At 48.9% G+C, this 23,172-nt stretch overlaps 1 protein-coding gene across 1 annotated transcript; it reads left to right on the top strand.

Moving 5' to 3' along the window:
* The first annotated feature begins 388 nt into the window (after positions 1 to 388).
* Positions 389 to 14,852, top strand: LOC102936856 (serine protease 27-like). The gene is made up of 5 exons (XM_037898628.2): positions 389 to 712; positions 1,333 to 1,495; positions 1,772 to 2,037; positions 12,550 to 12,725; positions 13,015 to 14,852. Exons 1-5 carry the CDS (start codon positions 412 to 414, stop codon positions 13,393 to 13,395), a joined length of 1,287 nt encoding a protein of 428 aa, XP_037754556.2. The 5' UTR covers positions 389 to 411; the 3' UTR covers positions 13,396 to 14,852.
* Positions 14,853 to 23,172: the final 8,320 nt, after the last annotated feature.

The raw sequence follows: 23,172 nt of genomic DNA, 5'->3' as shown, positions 1-23,172 counted from the left end.
CTCCGCCAACCCACTAGCCCACAGTCCTCTCCTATAGGATTAATGCATTGAACAAGTGAGCACCAATACACAGATGGTTTTCTGGCTTTGGGGGAAGAACCAACTGAAGCAAGGGGACTAGATAGAAGCAGCAAAGGGTCAATGAATATATCCACCCGGAGATCACACGACTGGGAGCCCAGGGCTGGGACAGCAGGGGGCTGCGAGACAGGAGTGAGCAGAGCTTGTGGCTAACAGAGGAGTTCAACTCCATCTGGGTTTAAATATTAAACCTTGTATTTGCTTTGAACAAACTGTTTTAGGTTTAATTGAGTGAGACAGAAACAAGGAAATAACTCAATGAATGACCTCTGGGAGGGGAGTGGGGTCTGGTGGGTGAGAACATGGGGGGAGCTAGGACTCCTGGGTTCTATGCCCAGCTCTGGGAGGGGAGTAAAGTCTAGTGGGCTAGAGGAGGGGAAGCTGGGAGCGAGGACACCTGGGTTCTCTCCCCAGCTCTCGGAAGGGAAGTTCCCCTTGTTACCTGTCACCTCCTGCTCTTTATTTTCATACCTCTGTTTACGAAACTGGGTGTATCTGTATTTCCCTCCCCTCAACTTTCCCTGTCCCATTCAGGATTCTGTCCCAGGTGCAGCTGGAGGGCCGTGGGCCATGAGAGGTCTAATCTGCCTGCTGGCCATTCGGCTGCTGCTGGAGCTGCCCATGCTGGAAGGTGAGTGGTTGGCTGGGGACCTGGGAAACAGCCCTTAGAAGTGAGACCACATGGGTGGGGAGACAGACGTTGGGGAGGGAAGACAGGATAGAGGTTATGTGCCAGGCAACCAGGAGCCAGGACTCCTGGGTTCTCTCCCCAGCTCTAGGAGCGGAGTGGGGTCTGGTGGGTTAGAGCAGGGGCAGCTGGGAGCCGGGAGTCCTGGGTTCTCTCCCCAGCTCTAGGAGCGGAGTGGGGTCTGGTGGGTTAGAGCAGGGGCAGCTGGGAGCCGGGAGTCCTGGGTTCTCTCCCCAGCTCTGGGAGCGGAGTGGGGTCTGGTGGGTTAGAGCAGGGGCAGCTGGGAGCCAGGAGTCCTGGGTTCTCTCCCCAGCTCTGGGAGCGGAGTGGGGTCTGGTGGGTTAGAGCAGGGGCAGCTGGGAGCCGGGAGTCCTGGGTTCTCTCCCCAGCTCTGGGAGCGGAGTGGGGTCTGGTGGGTTAGAGCAGGGGCAGCTGGGAGCCGGGAGTCCTGGGTTCTCTCCCCAGCTCTGGGAGCGGAGTGGGGTCTGGTGGGTTAGAGCAGGGGCAGCTGGGAGCCGGGAGTCCTGGGTTCTATTCACTCTGCTCCCCACCTTTCTCCTCAGCTTGTGAGCAGCCAATGGAATCTCCCCGCATTGTGGGGGGTAATGATGCCAATAATGGGTCCTGGCCCTGGCAGGTCAGTATCCGTGAAGGCAGCAACCATGTCTGCGGAGGGTCCCTCATTGCTGAGAGCTGGGTGGTGTCGGCAGCTCATTGCTTCAATGGGTGAGTAACCCAGGTGGGAGCCATCCCTGTGCGGCTGTTCCCCAGCTGCCACATCCCAGAGGCAGGTGCTTCTCAGTGCCAGGTGAACCATCCCCATGCAGCGTCACTGTACGGCCATTACCAAGCTGTCCCACCCCAGAGATGGCTGCATCTCATTGCCAGGCGAGCCAGCCCTGTGTGGTGTTATGGGCTGCTGTTCCCCAGCTGCCCTGCCCCAGAGTTGGCTGCATCTGATTGCTGGGTGAACCACCTTTATATTCCTCTTGTATATTGCAGGGACAAGTCTGCCTATCATGTGAACCTAGGGGAATATCAGCTCCTGAACCCCTCTGAAAGTCTGGTATCTTTTCCCATCAAGAATATTTACTGCCATCCCAGCTACACTGATATCAGGTCCAGCGGTGACATTGCACTGGTGGAGTTGGAAACCCCTGTGAACTTCAACAGAGTTATCCGCCCCATCTGCCTTCCAGACTCCTCTGTGGAGTTCCCCACGGGCATGGAGTGCTGGGTGACCGGCTGGGGTAACACTAAGTACGAAGGTGAGGGGGAGAATGGGGGGCTGTGGGGAAATGGTAGGACTTTGGGGGTTAATTGGGGAGGAGGTTCTAGGGGTCCCCTGAATGTTGACTGGAAAACTACTTTGGGGCATAATTCTTCCATAATCTTAACCATAACCCCTAACCCTAACCCTAATTCCTAATACTCACCTGAACCCTAACCCTACTTTGAACTGTAATGATAACCCTAAATCAAAATCAAGCACAATGACCCACATATAACCTTAACCCAAACCAGACCCCAAACCTCCACCCCCCCAACCTAAAACTTAACCCTACATTTAATTTAAATGCTCACCTTACAGCTAAAGCTAAAACTCTATGCTAACCCTAATCTTTAACCTGAACCCCATCTTTATCCCTTAACCCTAACCCTAGCCACTCAATCTTAATACTTAACCCTAAATCTAAACCCTTAAACTCAACCCTAACCCTTAATTCTCACCCTACATAACCTTAACTCCCACCCTTAACCCTACCCCATCCTTTCCCCCTACAATAGCCCTTATCCTTAATATTCAGATTAACAGTTATCCTCACCTTACACTTAAAGATAACACCATACTCTAGCTCCCACCCCCACCATAATCTTTATGGTCCCTGATCTAACCTTTAAATTTAATCATAACCCTTAACCCTTACTTTTAAACCTAACACAACCTTATCTCCAACATAATCCTTAAACCTAACTATTAATCCTTAACTATTAACCATAAAACTTAACTCTTGACCTTAACCCTAAATCAAAATCTATCACTATACCCCTGCTATACCCTTAACTCTAACCATAACCCTACGATTGACTTCAATGCTAACAGTAAATCAAACTCTAACATTATATCACAGATACACCCTTAACCCTAGCCATAACCTTAGCCCCGTTAAGGGAATTACTAACCCTAAGTAAAAATCTAGCGCTATACCCCTGTTATACCCCTACCCCTACCCCCCAACCTTATTTTTAACTGCAACACCAACTGTAAATCCTAGATAAGCATAACCCTACTTTAACTGCAATGCTAATCTAAATAAAAATCTAGCTCTCTACCCCTGATATACCCTTACCCCTAAACATAACCCTTACCCCAGTCCCAACCCTAAAAGTTAACCTTAAATTTAATGTAAATGCTTACTCTACCGCTAAAGCTAAAGCTATACACTAACCCTTAATCCTAACCTTTAACCTTCATCTTATCTCTAGCCCTTAAATTTAACCCTAACCCTAACCACTAATCTTAACTTTCAACACTGAATGTAACCCTTAAACTCAACCCTACCACTGAATTCTCACCCTAACACAACCTTAACCTCGAACAAGCGTTAGAGTAATCCTAACTCTTACCCTAACCTTACCCCCTACCAATAACCCGCTTTCTTAAGCTTCAGGTTAACAGTTACGCTCACCCTACACCTAAAGATAACACTATACCCTAACCCTAACCCCAGTCCTAAACTTTATGGTCCCTGATCATATTTAGGTTTGGCAGAATTTAACTTTTTTTAATAATTTAGATGGATGATATTAATGTTTATTTTTAAGCATTTCCCCCCATTTTTATCAATTTAAATGTTCACAGTTGTAGGAAATTATAGGGGGAGAGTCAGACAATAATTAATTCCAGTAGATGATGAGATTCATAAGGTGAAAGCTTTATTAACGCTGTATAATTACCTGCTGCACATGCCCCGGGAATGCAGACACCAGCTGTTTTAGCAGAACTGTCACTACGTGCTCTATGTAGCGTTCATTACCACCTGTTTTATACGCATTAAGGTGTGACTACAATAACTTCTCAAGCGGCACTTTCCTTACATTGCCTCTATGTAAATTGCAGTTATTATCAGTGGAAATATTTTGTCTTCCCTTTGTGTGTGCTTGGTGAAATTGACAGTTACCGATCAAGACTGAATCATTCCAAACCTACCTAAATCGAACCTTTTCATTTAACCCTAACCCTTAATTCTAACCCTAACACAACCTTAACACGAACACTTTAACCCTTCTCTATTAACCATGAAACTTAACTCACCTTAACCCTAACACAAACACTAAATCTTGCTGTACCCCACCAATAACCCTCATCCTAGACCTTCAAGTTAACAGTTATGCTCACCCTACACCTAAAGATCATAGAATCATAGACTTTAAGGTCAGAAGGGACCATTATGATCATCTAGTCTGACCTCCTGCACAATGCAGGCCACAGAATCTCACCCACCCACTCCTGTAAGAAACCTCTAACCTATGTCTGAGCTATTGAGGTCCTCAAATCATGGTGACTTCAAGGTGCAGAGAATCCTCCAGCAAGTGACCTGTGCCCCACGCTGCAGAGGAAGGCAAAAAACCCCCAGGGCTCTGCCAATCTGCCCTTGAGGAAAATTCCTTCCCAACCCCAAATATGGCGATCAGCTAAACCCTGAGCATGTGGGCAAGATTCACCAGCCAGATACCCAGGAAAGAATTCTCTGTAGTAACTCAGATCCCACCCCATCTAACATCCCATCACAGGCCATTGGGCATATCTACTGCTAATAGTCGAAGATCAATTAATTGCCAAAATTAGGATATCCCATCATATCATCCCTTCCATAAACTTATCAAGCTTAGTCTTGAAGCCAGATATGTCTTTTGCCCCCACTGCTTCCCTTGGAAGGCTGTTCCAGAACTTCACTCCTCTGATGGTTAGAAACCTTTGTCTAATTTCAAGTCCAAACTTCCTGATGGCCAGTTTATATCCATTTGTTCTCGTGTCCACATTGGTACTGAGCTTAAATAATTCTTCTCCCTCCATGGTATTTATCCCTCTGATATATTTATAGAGAGTAATCATATTTCCTCTCAGCCTTCTTTTGGTTAGGCTAAAGAAGCCAAGCTCCTTGAGTCTCCTTTCATAAGACAGGTTTTCCATTCCTCGGATCATCCTAGTAGCCTGTTTCTGTACCTGTTCCAGTTTGAATTCATCTTTCTTAAACATGGGAGACCAGAACTGCACACAATATTCCAGGTGAGGTCTCACCAGGGCCTTGGATAACGATACTAACACCTCCTTATCTCTACTGGAAATACCTCGCCTGATGCATCTCAAGACCACATTAGCTTTTTTCACGGCCATATCACATTGGCGGCTCATAGTCATCCTGTGATCAACCAATACTCCAAGGTCCTTCTCCTCCTCTGTTACTTCCAAGTGATGTGTCCCCAGTTTATAACAAAAATTCTTGTTATTAATCCGTAAATGCATGACCTTGCACTTCTCACTATTAAATTTCATCCTATTACTATTACTCCAGTTTACAAGGTCATCCAGATCCTCCTGTATGATATCCCGGTCCTTCTCTGTATTGGCAATACCTCCCAGCTTCGTGTCATCCACAAACTTTATTAGCACACTCCCGCTTTTTGTGCCAAGGTCAGTAATAAAAAGATTAAATAAGATTGGTCCCAAAACCGATCCCTGAGGAACTCCACTAGTAACCTCTTTCCAGCCTGACAGTTCACCTTTCAGTGTGACCCATTGTAATCTCCCCTTTAACCAGTTCCTTATCCACCTTTCAATTTTCATATTGATCCCCATCGTTTCCAATTTAGCTAATAATTCCCCTTGTGGAACCATATCAAACGCCTTACTGAAATCGAGGTAAATTAGATCCACTGCTTTTCCTTTGTCTAAAAAATCTGTTACCTTCTCAAAGAAGGAGATCAGGTTGGTTTGACATGATCTACGTTTTGTAAAACCGTGTTGTATTTTGTCCCAATTACCCTTGACCTCAATGTCCTTAACTACTTTCTCCTTAACCTTTTTTTCCAAGACCTTGCATAGTACAGATGTCAAATTAATAGGTCTGTAGTTACCCGGATCACTTTTTTCCCCCCCATCTTAAAAATAGGAACTATGTTAGCAATTCTCCAGTCATACGGTACAACCCCTGAGTTTACAGATTCATTAAAAATTTTTGCTAACGGGCTTGCAATTTCATGTGCCAGTTCCTTTAATATTCTTGGATGAAGATTATCTGGGCCCCCTGATTTGGTCCCATTGAGATGTTCAAGTTTGGCTTCTACCTCGGATGTGGTAATATCTACCTCCATATCCTCATTCCCATTTGTCGTCCTACCATTATCCCTAAGCTCCTCATTAGCCTCATTAAAGACTGAGGCAAAGTATTTGTTTAGATATTGGGCCATGCCTAGATTATCCTTGACCTCCACTCCATCCTCAGTGTTTAGCGGTCCCACTTCTTCTTTCTTAGTTTTCTTCTTATTTATATGGCTATAGAACCTTTTACTATTGCTTTTAATTCCCTTTGCAAGGTCCAACTCTACATGGCTTTTGGCCTTTCTCACTTTATCTCTACATATTCTGACCTCAATAAGGTGGCTTTCCTTGCTGATCCCTCCCATCTTCCATTCCCTGTAGGCTTTCTGCTTTTTCTTAATCACCTCTCTGAGCTGCTTGCTCATCCAGCTTGGTCTACAACTCCTGCTGGTGAATTTTTCTTTCTTGGGATGCAGGCTTCTGATAGCTTCTGCAGCTTTGACTTAAAGTAATCCCAGGCCGCCTCTGCCTTTAGATCCACAAATTCTTCAGTCCAATCCACTTCCCTAACTAATGTCCTTAATTTATTAAAGTGAGTCCTTTTGAAATCAAAAACCCTAGTCACAGATCTATTTTTGTTTATCCTTCCATTTAGTTTGAACTGAATTAGCTTATAATCACTGGAACCAAGGTTGTCCCCTACAACCATTTCTTCTATGAGGTCTTCACTGCTCACCAAAGCCAAATCTAAAATGGCATCCCCTCTAGTCGGTTCAGCAACTACTTGGTGAAGGAATCCATCAGCTATCGCATCCAGGAAAATCTGAGCCCTATTATTATTACTAGCACTCGTCCTCCAGTCTATATCTGGGAAGTTAAAGTCTCCCATGATCACGCAGTTTCCATTAGTATTTACTTCATTAAAAACATTAAAGAGGGCTCTATCCATATCCAGATCGGGTCCCGGTGGTCTGTAGCACACCCCAAGCACTATCCCAGGGGAGGCTCTAATAGTTTTCTTCCCCAATGTGATTTTTGCCCAGACAGACTCTGTCTTATCCATTCCATCACTTATTTCTTTACAGTCTACCTCCTCATTGATATACAATGCTACTCCACCACCTTTGCCTTTACTTCTGTCTTTCCTAAACAGCACATACCCTTCAATACCCGTAGTCCAGTCGTGACGACTATTCCACCATGTTTCTGTCATCCCTAGAATATCTGATTTCACTTCCTGCACCAGTAGCTCTAGTTCCTCCATTTTGTTACCTAGGCTCCTCGCATTGGTGTACAAACATCTTAATTTTTGCTGTTTGGCCTCGCTCACATTCCTTACCCGATTGGGCACGGTCATTCTACAGCCAGTAGGACCTATTAGACTGGTACCCACACTGCCCTTCCTCCTTATGTCCATTCTCCTACCCACGGCTGTATCCTTTCTTACTTCGTTTTCTTCCCTCTCAATGTTAAAATCCGGCATGGAGATTACCCGGACATCTCCCAACCATCTTCCCCAGATTCCTAGTTTAAAGCTCTCTTGATCGGTTGTGCCAGCCTCCATCCTAGATGCCTATTTCTTTCCCTACTCAGATGAAGTCCATCCGGAGAGAACAGTCCTCTGTCCATGAATGCCTCCCAGTGGCCATACATCCCAAAGCCCTCCTTATAGCACCACTGTCTGAGCCATCTGTTGAGTAGCATAATCTTGTCACACCTTTGTTGCCCTTCTCTAGGAACAGGACCTGAGCCTCAATTTCCTTTAGCGTCTTCCCCAGCCTGGCATAGTCTCCCATGATACGTTCCAGGGAGAATCTACCAGTATCATTTGTTCCCACATGAAGGACGATCAGTGGATTCTTTCCCGCTCCCGTTAGGATCCTCTTCAGCCTCAGGTCCACATCCCATAACTTAGCACCTGGCAGACAGCCCACCCTTCTGTTCTCTGGATCAGCTCTTGTTACAGGCCTGTCTATTCTTCTCAGTAAGGAGTCCCCAGTCACGTAGACCTGCCTTTTCCTGGTGACGGTGCTATTCTCCTGTCTATCCCCTGTTCATAGAATTATAGAAGATTAGGGTTGGAAGGGACCTCAGGAGGTTATCTTGTCCAACCCCCCTGCTCAAAGCAGGACCAATCCCCAATTTTTGCCCCAGATCCCTAAATGGCCCCCTCAAGGATTGAATTTAAAACCCTGGGTTTAGTAGGCCAGTGCTCAAACCACTGAGCTATCCCTCCCTACTATTCCCTCTGGCTGCAAGTCCTCTCGATTCCTATTCTCCCTTGCAATCCTCTGCAACCCATCCCGTATCTCCCTGGGGCTCATATTTGGTGTTATCTCCACTGACTCTTCCCCTCTTCCTATAGGACTAGCTGCTCTTCTCTTCTTCCTTGCCCTCTCACCTTCAGTGACCACCTGCGGTGCCCCTTCTTCATTTTCCAACCCTGCAAACCTGTTCCTGAGCTCTATTTCTCCTTCACTAGCCCGTCTTTTCCTCTGCCTGGTTCTCTTAGTCACATGCTTCCACTGTCCACTTTCCTCACCCAGCAGTCTCCCCTCAGAGTTCTTCGGTCCTGCTTCCATCTGCAAGTCTGAGCTTTCCCCTTCAGCCTCCTCATGTCTTTGCTCCACCATCCGCTCGAACCCCCTTCTAAACTCAACCAGAATCTCCACCTGCATCTCCAGACCTCAGATCTTCTCTTCCATCAGCTCTATCAGGCGGCACTTCATGCAGACGAAACTCTTTCGAGGTCCCCCCTCCAGGATCATGTACGTGCCACAGCTTCCACATCCACTCATCTTCATTGTGTCTTCCACTGCTTGGGTCACTCCCACTGCTGCCTCTCTATCTGTCTTCGCCTTCTCACCTGAGTCCTGTTAGTCCGGGAAACACAAACCAAAGCAAACCACCACCACCCACAGCAAAACAAACCCCCCAGGAGCACCACCACACTGCCAGACCACCCCCCACTCCCTTCACTAGCCTGGCTGTTCCTCTGCCTGCATCTCTTAGTCCTCCCCCTAAACTCCTCCAACAGAACTCCCACTCCAACTCCCCTGTTCACAGCTCTGTTTGCTGGCTGTACCCTTCCCTGACTGGCTGGCTACCTTTATAGGACCCCTAGTCAGAGAAGCCCTTCCTCTTAATCAGGGCTCAGCTTCTCTCCCACCACAAAGCCCCTACCGGCCTCTATAAATAACTAAAGGGAGTGAAGGAAAAGGAAATAACAGCCCCTTTCTGAAAGCAGAGAGACAACTTATACTCTACCCCCAACCCTAGCCTTAACCCTAACCTTTAAAGTCCCTAATCTTGCATTGGGTGAGAGATTGTTTTAGTTTTGTACATCTTCCTGTGGCAAGATAACTTGTTCGTGTGTCTGTTCTGTGCGTGGATCCATAGCAGGCTAGCCAATTGCTAGCTAATTTCCACCATCATTCCTCTTTGGGCTTTGGACCCGCCTTTCATTTTCCAGTTCCCACCCCTGCTTTACCCCTGTCATGCAGTCAGTGTGAGCGTGATCGTTGTGTAACCCTTCTGCCCGTCAGAGTTGGCAGCAACAAGGGCCGGGTTCAATATCTAGGGGATCCATTCCAATAACACAATGCAAACCAGCTCGAGCCCCCACCCAGTGACCTGGGACAAATATATACCACCCCTGCTGGGCGCCTCCAAGAGGCAATACTTCCCCCCTCGCAAGCACATAGTCTGAGTGTAGCAAAAAGCCTTTTAATAACAGAGAGAAACAATGTGGCATTATGTTGGGGAAACACCACCAACAGGATTCATAACACAACCCATGAGCAAAAACCCACCCCAAGCAAATTGGGGCACGTCCTTTCCCTTTGGTTCTTGAGTCCAGCAACCCAAAATCACCCAAAGTCCCAAAAGTCCAATGACCCAAAAGTCTCTGTCTCTGGTCAGGGCAGCCCCAGAGTTCGAAAGTTTATCTGCAGAGCTTTACGTCCCAACCTGGGTGGAGAGAGACAGGTAAGGGGCACCTTACATTATCTGAAGCTGACTGCCCCACAGCTCCATAGGCCTTCGCTCTGCTCTGCTCCACCAGCCGCCCCACGAACTGCTTCGCTCGGCTCCACGTCCCACAAGCAGCTCCTGCCGTCCTATGAACTGCTCCACCAGCCTGTCCACAAGGCCCTCCAGCCGTCCCACAAACTGCTCCACAATATATCGTCAGGCTCCCCCACTACTTAACACAACACTCAGTGATTTCAGCTCTTAGTCAGTTCAGCTCCTTAGTGAATTCAGCTTGTAGCAGGGGAGCCTCAGTGCTGGTGCACCATTAGCCCAAAGTGAGCTCAGCAGCCTGTAACTAGACTCCTAATAGAATCAAGATTAGCTCTGATATTCCACAGTGGAGAGAGGAGGAAGGGCAATTACCAGGTAAGGCCCTCACCAAGGGACCCATGCCACCAAGCATTAATACTTGTCCCCAGCCTCTCTCAATTCACACAGTTTTGGAACCCATGACCCTTGCCTAGCGAGTGCTACTTAGTTGATGGTGAGTCCCTCCATCATAACAAAAGGCCAAGTACAGTTCCAAACACAGTTCCCATAATCAGGGTAATAACAATTTATTCTTCCTGCCCCAATAACAGAGACACTGGGGATCCCACAGCAGCCAAAGTGACCATTTGGGCAGCTATGGCCTCATTCTAGGCGGGGTGGGTGTGCCTATGCAAATGAGATCGGCCCCTGAAGTTCTTTTCCACAACTTGCCACACCTCACCAGCAGATGTCAGGGCGGAGCTCATCCTGACACTGCTTACAGTTGGATGCATGGATTTGCAGCCAGCTAGTGTGCAGCTGGCTTACGCCTCCGGTATTTCCACCTCTTGGACATTAGCCCCACTGATTCTGCCTTTGGCGAAAGCCTGCTTTGGCTTTGCAAATTTCGCTCTGCGTGCATGCCCAGTTGCTCCGTAGCGAGCTGGCTTGCCCTTCCTCTCTGGCTTTGGACAGCACTTACTTTCACTTCTCGATCACAGCCTCTGATCTTACACTGAGCACGGTCAGGCTTTAGTTTCTCACATCCACACAGCAGCGGGGGAATCTGCTAGCATGCTAGCTCTGTGCCTGGAGCTGCAGCAGTCGAGCGCAGGGGGTTTCAAACTTTTTTTCTGGCGACCTGGTTGAAGAAAATTGTTGATGCCCGCGACCCAATGGAGCTGGGGAGGAGGGGTTTGGGGTATGGGGGTGAGGGCAGCGGGGTGGGGCTGGGAGTGAGGGGTTCAGGGTGTGGGATGAGGCTCAGGGCTGGGGGAGGGCGTTGGGTGGGGGAGGGGGTCAGGGCTCTGGGCTGGGGGTGCAGGCTCTGGGGTGGGGCTGGGGATGAGGGGTTTGGGGTGCAGGAGGGGGCTCTGGGTTGGGGGGGGGGCTCAGGGCTGGGGCAGGGGATTGGGGCACAGGCTTACCTTGGGCGGCTCCCAGTCAGCAGTGCAGCGGGGCTGCAGATACAGGCTTCCTGCCTGTCCTCGCACCGCGGACCGCGCTGCACCCCAGAAGTGGCCAGCAGCAGGTTGGGCTCCTAGGAGAGTCTGTGGCAGCCGGTTCCTGGCCAATGGGAGTGCGGAGCCGGTGCTTGGGGCGGGGGCAGCGCACGGAGCCCCATGGCCCCCCCGCCTAGGAGCCGGACCTGCTGCTGGCCGCTTCCAGGGCACAGCGCGGTGTCAGAACAGGCAGGGACTAGCCTGCCTTAGCCGGGCAGCATCGCCAACGGGACTTTTAACGGCCCGGTCGGTGGAGCTGACCAGAGCTGCCGCGACCCAGGGCCTGACATTCCGCGACCCGGTACTGGGTCACAACCCGCCGTTTGAAAACCACGGGTCTCGTGAGTTGCTGGTGCAATCTCCACTGTCATCCTTCTTTGTCTTTGCACCCTCCAATTTCCACGCCTAGTTTACCGTCCCTGATTTTGCACTGGGTGAGAGTCTGTGGCAGCTTTGCGCATCCTGCTGCGGCCTGGGATTTTGCTGGTGCAGGGTTCTGTGCATGGATCTCTAGTGATGCCTGCGTCCGGCGGTTTCATGCCCGAAGCGGGTCCCTCCACTGGTGGGGAGGTGGGAGCAACTGAGCCCGGTTTTGATCCTTTAGTATTAACACATCACTGGCTCGTACCTAGTTCTGTCCATCCCATAGATCTCCAAGGAGCTTTACAAAGGAGGTTGGGATTGTTATCCCCATTTTACAGATGTGGAAACTGAGGCAGGGAGAGAGACCTCCAGGATAGCTCCGCAGGAAGGTGGGGAGTTGGGCAGATCCATGCAACCGTGAGGGTCAAGGGCTCCCCCTGGTGGTCAGCACAGAGCGGTGCTGGTGCCGGAGTCCCATCAGTGGCTGGGGACGAGCTGTCCGGCAATGCTCCGCCGATTGAGGTCTGAAGCTGTGGAAAGGCTTGTCTCCATGGGGGGTGACTCGGCCCTGTTCGTCTGTCTGTCCTCAGAGAGCCTGACAGCCCCCAAAACGCTGCAAGAGGTGCAGGTGCCCCTGATAGACAGAGACGCCTGCAACAGCCTCTTCAAAATCGGCTCATATGCGGTCGACCCTCAGGAGATCGATCCCATCAAGCAGGATATGATCTGCGCAGGGTATCCGCAAGGGGAGAAAGATTCGTGTCAGGTGAGACCCTGTATCCTATTCCCTGACTCCCTCCCCCCCATGGCAGTCAATCCCAGATTGGAGCCAGTGCCACCCAGAAGGGAACAGCCCCCACGTCCCATTCCCCACCCACCCTGAGCCAGCCAGTCCCCCTCCCTGGGGCAAGAGCTGGCGCCCCCTAGAAGGGAAAAGTCCCACGTCCCATTCCCGCCCTCCTGAGCCGGCCAGTCCCCTGTCCTGGGCCCGGATCAGAGCCAGCGCCCCCTCAAGGACATACCAGGAATTGACCCCATTGTTCTGCTGTCTGCAGGGCGACTCCGGGGGACCCTTGGTCTGCGAATGTGACAGCGCGTGGTTCTTGGCCGGGGTGGTGAGCTGGGGCGTGGAATGCGGGAACCCCAATCGCCCGGGGGTCTACATCCTGCTGCCCCCCTACGCCGAATGGATCCAGGGATACGTTCCCACCCTATCCTTCACCATTAGTAGCATGTCAGTCATGCCGTGCAACAGTGCCAGTGCTAGCCCATTGGGGGTCCTAAGGAATATTTTGGGGGCCTCCTCCACCCACACAACATTAAAACAGGCAAAGCAGATAAGGGGCCTGCTTGGGCTGCTCGGGACCCTAAGTCATTGCCTGGCACCGGCTCTGCCTGCCGTGCTTCTCGCTGCAGCTGTCCCCATGATCCTGTAAGATGCACCCCCCATGCCCCAGCACATCTCTCCAGGCCCCCATGAAAGCCACCTCCAAATGGGGTTTCAGCTCATCACTGCCTCAGATTGGTGCATGGCCCTGATCCCAACTGGGCCTGTGCAAATGCTGCTAATGCTAACGAGGGTGCAAAGGGTCCTGATTTCCTCCAGCAGGGGGCAGCAGGGACACACACACACACACACACATGCGTGCACACAGACAGAGCAGGGCCCATCCCTCCAGCAGGGGGAGCAGGGACACACACACACAGAAGCAATCAAGCCATAGCCTCCCTCTCCCACCTGCTTCAATGCCAGACTGTGTCCTTATATCCTTCTATTCTCTGCCCCCACCTCTTTATCCCTCTCTTCGGCTCTTTGCCAGCCACCCCACAGGCCCCTTCGAGGCCTCTCTACCCTCCTCTTCTGGATGCCAAAATATCTCTCTGCTTTCAGGAAGGGACTGTTATTTCCTTTTCCTCCACTCTCTGTAATTATCTTTCCTGGCCTGTTTCCCCTGCAGCTCCACTTCTCTGGCTTGCTTTTCCCTTTCCATCTTCCCTGCCTCAGTTTCCCCACCGCACACCCAGACACCGGCACTGCATTGGCTTGTGGGGGGCCTCCATCCTCCTAGCCTCACTACCTCATGTGGTGCTGCATCAGCTGCTGCCCCATTGCCCCATCAAACCTCTTATGCAATAGGCTTGTGCCTGGGAGAACGTGGGGTGGGGGCAGCATGCACAGACCCTGGGCAAGCCCACGGAGATAGGGGGACCAGGTGACTTAGCCCTGCAGCACCCCCATCTGGCTGTGCTGAGAATTGCAGACTGTGACCAACCCAAGCCCCAAGATAATTTAAGTTCCCCTCTACCTCTTAGGGATCGGGGAGGATTTGAACCCATGGCAGGGATGGTGCTAAGAGCACAGCCACAAGAGATCACTGCAGTCCTCCAGTCTAGCCTCATGCACGGCACAGCCCAGATGGCCCAACCCAGGCCTCCCTTCAGCCCATATGTGATGGCTGAGCTAGCCATCTTAGAAAGAGTGTCATAAATATAGAGAGAAGGGTAGCATAAAATCCCTCCTTGGCAGCTGGACTGAATCGCCTTACCTGTAAGGGGTTAAGTAGGTCTAATAACCTAGTTGGCTCCTGACCAGAAGGACCAAAGAGGAAAGAAGATACTTTCACATCTGTGGGGGGAGGGTTTGTTTGTAGCTCTCTCTTTGTTGTTCCCTCTATGGACGGAGAGAGAGGCCAAGCAGGTACAACATCTCCTGAAAATATACCTGGAATAATCCATCTAAAATCACAGAAATTGTAAGTAAGGCAAGGAAATGCGTTAGGTTATCCTCTGTGTTTTAAATCTTTTTATTGACCCTGTAAAGTTACCTTCCATCCTGATTTTGCAGGCGTGATTCTTTTACTTTTTCTTTATAAATAAAGTTCTTCTTTTAAGCACCTGATTGATTTTCAGTGTCCCGAAGACAAAGGGTCTGGTCTGTGCTCACATTGCTAACCAATTCGTTGGTATATTATTCTCAAGCCTCCCCAGGAAAGGGGTGAAGGGGTTTGGGGGGATTTTTTGGGGGTGGGAGGTGGGATAGGGATTCCAAGTGACCCTTCCCTGAAATTTTGTGTAAATCACGTGGTGGTGGCAGCCATGCCGTCCAAGGACAAGGAAAGGAATTTGTGCCTTGGGGAAGTTTTTAACCTAAGCTGGTAGAAATAAGCTTAGGGGGTCTTTCATGCGGGTCCCCACATCTGTACCCCAGAGTTCAGGGGAAACCCTGACAAAGGGAATCCTCCATCCAAGCCCTACCTGCTGGCTGAGCTAGTGTGTGTCTCTTACAAAGGGAACATACCACCCCATATCTGATAGCTGTCAGGTCATAGGGGCCTTGAACCCCAGTCCGCAGAGGACCTGGGAACAATTACACTCAAGTCTTCCACCAAGTAGCTTGCAGAGAGCAGCTAGGACTGGGGGCCATGAACCCCGACTGGGGTATAAGCTCTGCCCTTGCGCTCTCTCAGAGAGAGCTCTAAGGCTCCTGCTTTGGCTCTCTGAACCGGACCTCCTGGTATTCTTGGTAACAGACCCTTGATCCCTGCCGTTTGATTTCTCTCTTGATTCTCACTCCTGGCATTCCAGCCTGACCTGGTTCCTCTGGCCCATGCCTAGTGCTAACCCCTAGGCCACCCACTCCCCGGCCTTTAGAGCAGCTGAAGAAGCATGTGTCACTTATAAAGGGAATTGAGGGGTTCCCCATCCAGCCCATATCTGACAGGTGAGCTGGCATGTGGTTTTAGAAAGGGAATTCACTCTTAATTTCAATACTCCAAGGGATAGAGAATCGATGCGCCTCCCCACAAAGGAATTTCCCCCAGAGATTAATGCTCCTCCCTTTTAAGAGGTTAATCGAAATGAAAAGATCAAAAAGTACAGAATAAAAAGCACTCTGACCACACAATTTATCTGATGTGTGTATTGGGTTTCTCTGGTACTGATAGAGATAGGGGGCCGCACGTCGGGCTGGGCGCTGCAAAGACACATAGGGAGAGACAGTCCCTGGGTACCTGGGGAAAGAGAAGAGCCCAGGGGAGGAGGAGGTATGGGGGGGCAGAAGGGTGTGTGGGGATACACCCCTCAGAAATTTCCACTGTCTGTACAGAGATCCCCACCTGGCACCAAGAAGCAGCCACCTCTGGGGCGAGCAGCTGGAGAATGCCACACAGTGAGACCTCATGGGAATGGCTCACCCAGCACTGAGAGGGGGCCAGGGACTCAAAATGGGAATGAGTGAGTCACAATTTGGCCTGGACACTGGGGTTCAAGCCCTGGCTCCTGGGGATTTGCAGCTATTTTATATCTTGAGAACAGGTTTTAAAAAACCAAAGACTAAAAAGGAAAGACTGTGCAGAAAGACAGAAAGAAAGAGGTGTATTATACACAGATTTAACAATGTTGGTTCAGAAAGAGATCTGGTTGAATTGGTAGAGTCCTCCTACCCTGAAAGTATTTATAATGCCATAATGGAGTTCTGGGAGTGGGATCTACTGCTTCGAGAGTATGTGTGTGTGTGTGTGTGGGGGTGTTGGGAGTCAGGACTCCTGGGTTCTATGTCCCGTTTAGGGAAGAGAGGTTCCCGAGCATGTTTGGAAGAGAAACTGAAAAAGAGACTTTTCCATCCCATCAAAATCCTCGGGCTAATTCTGGGAGGTGGAATGCAATGAGTCAAACTGTGATAGGATCAGGGTGCCGGGGTTTCCTTAGCAATGGATGGACACACCCGCAGGGCATTTAAAAACAAACGAGTTATTTACCAAGGGGAAATAAATCCGCCAAGCCAGCTTGTGAGACCATAAATTCACCCCGTCTTGGTTTGGGACGAGAGAGAAAGAAAGAAAAGAGGTGAACAACACTGCCACATTTCAATCTATAACCCTCACCTCACGCTGACCTTAACAGGAGAGCTCCTGAGGGACTAGATCCAGTGAGAGCTGCAAACAGAGGCAGCTCACAGGGGAGTCTGGCGCGGGAGTGAGAGAGGTTTCCTTCCAGGTGCAGAGATTTCTTGTGCATGAAGTGCATGTTGGTGGCTGTGCTGGGGGGGGGGGGGGGAAGTTTCTTTGATTATAGGGAAAGTTGATAAGGGAAGCCAAGGGACACAAGGAGAAATCTACGGCCAGCAGAATTAAGGTCAATAAGAAGGAGTTTTAAAAACGTTTTAGGAACAATAAGAATCCTGGCAATGGTATTGGTCCATTACTAGATGAAAATGGCAGAATTATACATAATAATGCAGCTATGTAGCTTAGGAAAGAGAAGGTTAAGGGGTCACTTGGTCACCGTCTATAAAGACCTACACGGGGAACAAATATTTAATAATGGGTTCTTCAGTGGAGCAGATCCAATAGCTGCAAGTTGAAGCTAGACAAATGCAGACTGGAAATAAAGTGTAAATTTTTCACAGTTAGAGTAATTAACCTCTGGAAGAATTCACTGAGGGTCGTGGTGGATTCTCCACCCCACTGACAATTTTTAAAGCAAGACTGTCGGGTTTTCTGAAAACTCTACTCTAGTTGTGATTTGGGGGCAGGTCTCTGGCCTGTGTTATACAATAACCTACAATGTAGGTTATCACAGTGCTGCCTTCTCACCTGAGAATCTATGAACTACCCCGATAACCTTACCCCCATGGCAAGCTTAGCTTTTCCGGAGCACTGTCCTTGGCCAGCTGTTCATGGTGCATTCAGTTGCTCACAAAACAGGACAATGTAAATCACTCTGGGGATTCCCCCAGTAACCTGGGAGGTTGCACTTTTTTATTTGGTTTTATGAGGTGCCTATGCTGGGGCAATTCCAGGCAGAGCAGAGTGATAACGGTCACGCCCTACTCACCTGCTGAATTTGGAAGCAGAGCCGTAACTAGGCATTGCAGGGTTCGGGGTGAGCAAGCATATTTGCACCTCCTAGAGGCGACTCATGGAGGGGACCAAATTTCTGCCTTCCATTTAGCACAGAGGTTTTCAATTTTTTGCCAGCAGAACAGAGGTTGGTGGGAGCTGCCCGGCTCACTCGGGCCCCAGGCTCTCCATGCTGTGGGAGCTGTATGTATCTGTATAGCCCAGTAAATCTTTGCAATGGATCCTTCTGATAGCGTTTGGCAGCTCTTGTTTCCAGGAGTAGCTCATTCAGGGATTGGTCACATCTATTTTCCACAGATCTGGGGAGGGTGGCGGCAGGAGGCTCCGTCTCTAAAAGTCTTCCCCGGTGTGTTCACTCTCCAGGCAGGATTCGGTCGGAGCAATGGAGGCAGCTGAGGTTGGCCAAGACAGGATGAGGCAAGGCTGGATCATGGGTTGTCTCCACTGCCCCTAGCATTTCTGGTGATGACTCTGGTGCAGAATGAGGGTGGAGTGGGGATGTAGGAAGAGGCCCTACCTTCCATGGGGAGGGGAAAGAGATACGGTCTGACAGGGGGAGGGAATTGGGCTTGTGAATAACAGGGGGATCCAACCCTTTCACCCTTCATTGACCCCCCCGCCTATGTAGCCTGGATTTCTGCATTCAATCCTGAGACACCTCCATTCAGATCAGTGGGGACTGTTAACTCTGGAACCTAGAGATGACAACTTGAATAGCAACACTGCTAATATTTTTAACTGTTGCTGAGGATAACTGGGCTGTTTCAGGAGAGTGGGTGGAGCATGGGAACTGTGGGTGGAGCTACTGACAGCCATTCCCCCAGATACACAGTGAAATATCTGTGTATAACACACACCTCCCCTCCCTGCCACAGAGTAATATGCTCCCCTTCTCTTTCTTCACTCCCTAGGTGCCCAGGGGAGTTGGAATAAGGCAGGTAAGACAACCACAGAAAAACACCAGCCTTACCTGCCCTGGGCATGTGGAATGAGAATGAGGTTGGGAGCCAGGACTCCTGGGTCCTATACCCAGCTGTGGGAAGGTAGTGGGATCTAGCAGGTTAGAGCAGAGGAAACAAGGTGGTATCATTGCGGTTAGGGATAAGAGTATCATTGGGTGAAGGTTATCATTGGGTTAGGGTTAAGGGTATCATTGGGGTTATGACGAAGTTTGTCATGGGAATAGGGTGAGGGTTGAAATAGGGGCTTTCTTTCTTTCTTTCTTTCTTTCTTTCTTTCTTTCTTTCTTTCTTTCTTTCTTTCTTTCTTTCTTTCTTTCTTTCTTTCTTTCTTTCTTTCTTTCTTTTGGCAGAACCAAGACAGGATGAAATAAAGTTTTACCAAGACGGTTTGTGTTAATTTAATTGGCCAATGTAAATTATACTCTCTCCCAAACTAAGGTATGTATGTTTATGTCCATTTCCATAGAAACAGCACACAGACCCGTCGACCTAACAAGGGGCAGAGGCAAACCTTACACTGACAAGTGTCTACACCCAACAGGAGAGAGAAGCTCCATCTGGATTTTACTTTTCAGAAGGATCCATTGCAAAGATTTACTGGGCTATAAAGATAGGAGGGCTGAACCTCAAGTGATAGGCAGCTGAATCAGCTGATTGCCTATGGTATTCCTGCATTAGAAGCATGTATGGAGCAAGATCTTTTCTGAGAGCTAATGACATGCCGGTGGTGAATGTCTTTGTGAAATGACGGTAGTAACACTACAGGGGGAATTATGGACACTCACTGATATTGTGTTTGAAAGTGTTTGGCCAGACAAAGGAAGGAGCAGTTCCTGCCCAGGCAGGAAGTGGGGCGGGCGGGGGGAAGAACTATTTACCTGTCTCTTAGGTAAATTAAGCCTGGTGGGATGAAAACAATGGAAGCCCCATTTACACACAGGGGGACGGGAAGCCTGCATCTTGCTAGATTAAGTTTTAGACTTTTACTGTGTGTTTTCACTTTTATTTCCTTAAAGAAAAGGAGTACTTGTGGCACCTTAGAGACTAACAAATTTATTTGAGCATAAGCTTTCGTGTGCTACAGCTCAGTGAGCTGTAGCTCACAAAAGCTCATGCTCAAATAAATGTGTTAGTCTCTAAGGTGCCACAAGTACTCCTTTTCTTTTTGCGTATACAGACTAACATGGCTGCTACTCTGAAACCTTTTAGTTCCTTGTAACCCTTCCTAAGTTTATTCCTTTTCCATTCACATCACTTTCCCTCTGTCCTATTGTTAATAAATGTGTTTTATTTTACCACCCATCAGCTCAGTGCTGTGTTTGCTGGGAAGAGTGTATCTACCCCTCAGTTAAGTTAATAAGCTGTGATGTGCTTTTGTGTGTTTAAAAGAACAAATGAACCTTCCGATTTCTCTGAGCTGTCCAGGACAAGGCTGGACACTTCAGTGTGAGGGAAATTTGAGAGTGGGGGTGTGTTGGGGTCACCCTTGCTGGTTGTAACCAAGGCTGGTGGAAAGCAGAGTGGGGCTGTGGGGTGTAGACAGTCTGCTAAGAAGAGTGCTGCTGAACCACTGAAGTCCCAGAACTGGAACTGGTGGAGCAACCAGCACCAGAACCATTGCCAGCACTGAATCCAGCGCTTGCAACCCCATGTGCAACTCCAGCGCCGGAGGGCACCACCGAGCCCGCCCTGGCAGCAGCAGCTAAACCTGTGCAAGAGGCTTAGCCGGAGCCTGAAATACAACCCATGGGTGGAGGTGGCGGAAAAGAAGAAAGCTAGTAGCAGTTGGAGCGGATATCAGAAGGGGCAACATGAAACAAAACCCTCCCACCGGGGACAGTGCAAGGCCCCCCCATGTCCCAAGGAAAACCCCAGATACCTTATCAGCCCACCACACCATTCTCCAGCAACCCACCTCTCCCCAGTGACCAGTCAGCTGGGCAATGTTTTAAATGTAACGAGCTGGGGCATGGGAAGGCCAACTGCCTCAAGAACCCCAACAGACTGCAATTGATTGCTCATACATAGGTGCTGACTTCCTCATTTCCAGGGAGGTGTTTGACCTCCTCTCTGCCCCAGGACCCATTCCCACTCCACCCCATCCCCCAATCCCCCACCCATGCTCCGCCCTACCCCTGCCTCGACCCAGCCCTGCTCCTCCCCCTCACCCCCAGCACCTCCTGCACACCGCTGAACAGCTGATCACAGTGGGTGGCAGGCAGTGGGAGGGAGGGGGAGGTGCTCATCCGTGGGGCTGCTGGTGGGTGCTGAGAACCCATAATTTTCTTCTGTGGCTGCTCCAGCCCTGGAGCACCCACTGAATCAGGGCCTTTGGCTCCATACGCTTAATCATTTGTGTAGCCCCTCTCTGGTCCTTTTCCAGTTCCACTATATATTTTTTGCGATGTGGTGACCAGAACTGCATGCAGCATTCAATGAGTGGGTATATAATGGACTGATATGGTGGCATTATGCTATTTTCTGGTTTATTATCTATCGATGTCCCAAGGGCTCCTAAGATTCTTTTTTGACGGCTGCTGCACATTAAGTGGATATTTTTAGAAAACTATCCATGATGACCCCGAGAGCTCTTTCTTGAGTGGTAACAGTTACTTTAGATACCATCATTTTGTGTCTGTTGTTGGGATTATGTTTTCCAGTGTGCATTACTTTTAATTTATCAGCATTTTTTTTGACAGGTTACTCCCCAATCCAGGGTGCCCCCTGATGTACTGGGGTACCACTGAGCCTGCTGTTCCATCACTCCCTTACACTGTCCTGCTGAGCCAGGCCCTCAAGCCTCCTCCAACACACATAGAGGTAGGGACACACCCAGCTGCGGAAAGACACAGACACCGAGATCAGCTCTGCATGGGAAGACTCGGCTAGGGAATTGTATTGTCTTGTGCTGCACAGAGAACTGTACAATGTAAGCTCATAAAATTTGCCCTCTCCTTCAGTGTAGAGGAAGGTACGCACATCTTTTGTCCCCCCTCCCCCTGTTATGAATTCCACAAACTGGTTTTAGAGAAAAGAAAAACAAATTTATTAACTACAAAGGATATATTTTAAGTGATTATAAGACATAGCAAAAAGATCAAAGCAGATTACTGAACGAATAAAACAAACACGTAAACTAAGCATAATACACTAAAGAAACTGGTTACAAGTAGTAATTTATCTCCCTAAATGTTGTTTTAGCTTGGGCTTTTCCAGCCTGGGCTCGGCTATTCTCCCCCACTTTTGTCTTCATTTCTTAGATGTTTCCAGCAGTCATTGTGGGCATGGATTCAGTGAAGACTGAACACTGATTAAGTCAGTCCCCTGTCTTAAATAGGTTTTACATATGGTAGGAACCCTTTGTTTGCCACTGTGGTTCCTTTCCACCCCCAGTGGAAAAATACTGGTGTTCTATCATGGAATCTAGTAACAGGTGACTTAATCACATGACCCTGCAGTGTGAAAGTAGCCATGAGTCAAAGGTTGTTTCTAGCATCCCAGGAAGCTTCTCAGAAAGGTGGGAGATTAGCATCTTCAAAGTCCTATTGCTCCCCCTTAGCATTCTGTCTGGTGGGCATTCCCCAGGTGTAAACCCACTTATAATTGTTACATAGTCAATATTCCTAACTTCAGATACAGAAATGATACTTGCATACAGATAAAATAATCATATTCAGCAAATTATAGCCTTTCCAATGATATCACGCCAGAGCCATCTTGCACAAAATACATCTTTGATATGCTATAATCATATTATAACGCTATTTCTAGGAAGAATATGGGGAGTAGAATCACAATTTTATTAAACTTTTGATCAATAACCTGGAAGAAAAAAATGATTGATAAAGGTTGCAGATGACACAAAAATTGGGGGAGTGGTAAACAAGGATGAGGACAGATCACTGATTCAGATGGATGTGGATCACATGGTAAACTGGGTGCAAGCAAACACTATGTGTATTAGTATGGCTAAATGAAAATGTGTGCATCTAGGAACGATGAGTGTTGCCCATTCTTACAGGATGGGGGACTCACTCCTGGGAAGAAGAAACTCTGAAAAAGATAATCAGCTGAACATGAGCTCCCAGTGGGACGCTGTGGCCAAAACAGCTAATGTGATCCTGGGATGCATAAAGAGTGGAATCTTCAGTAGGAACAGAGAAGTTATTTTACCTCTGTATTTGGGATTGATGTGACCCCTGCTGGAATCCCGTGTCCATTGCCGGGGCCCACAATTCAAGAATAATATTGATAAATTGAGAGGGGTCAGAGAAGAGCCATGAGAATGATTAAAGGATTAGAAAACCTGCCTGAGAGTGAGAGACTCAAGGAGCTCAATCTATTTAGTTTAAGAAGGATAAGGGGTGACTTCACCCCAGTCTATAAATAC

Source organism: Chelonia mydas, chromosome 6 (assembly GCF_015237465.2).
Source record: "Chelonia mydas isolate rCheMyd1 chromosome 6, rCheMyd1.pri.v2, whole genome shotgun sequence".
Lineage (NCBI taxonomy): Eukaryota > Metazoa > Chordata > Testudines > Cheloniidae > Chelonia > Chelonia mydas.
Note: the sequence above shows the minus strand (reverse complement) of the source record. Positions and strands in the feature narration are given on the sequence as shown.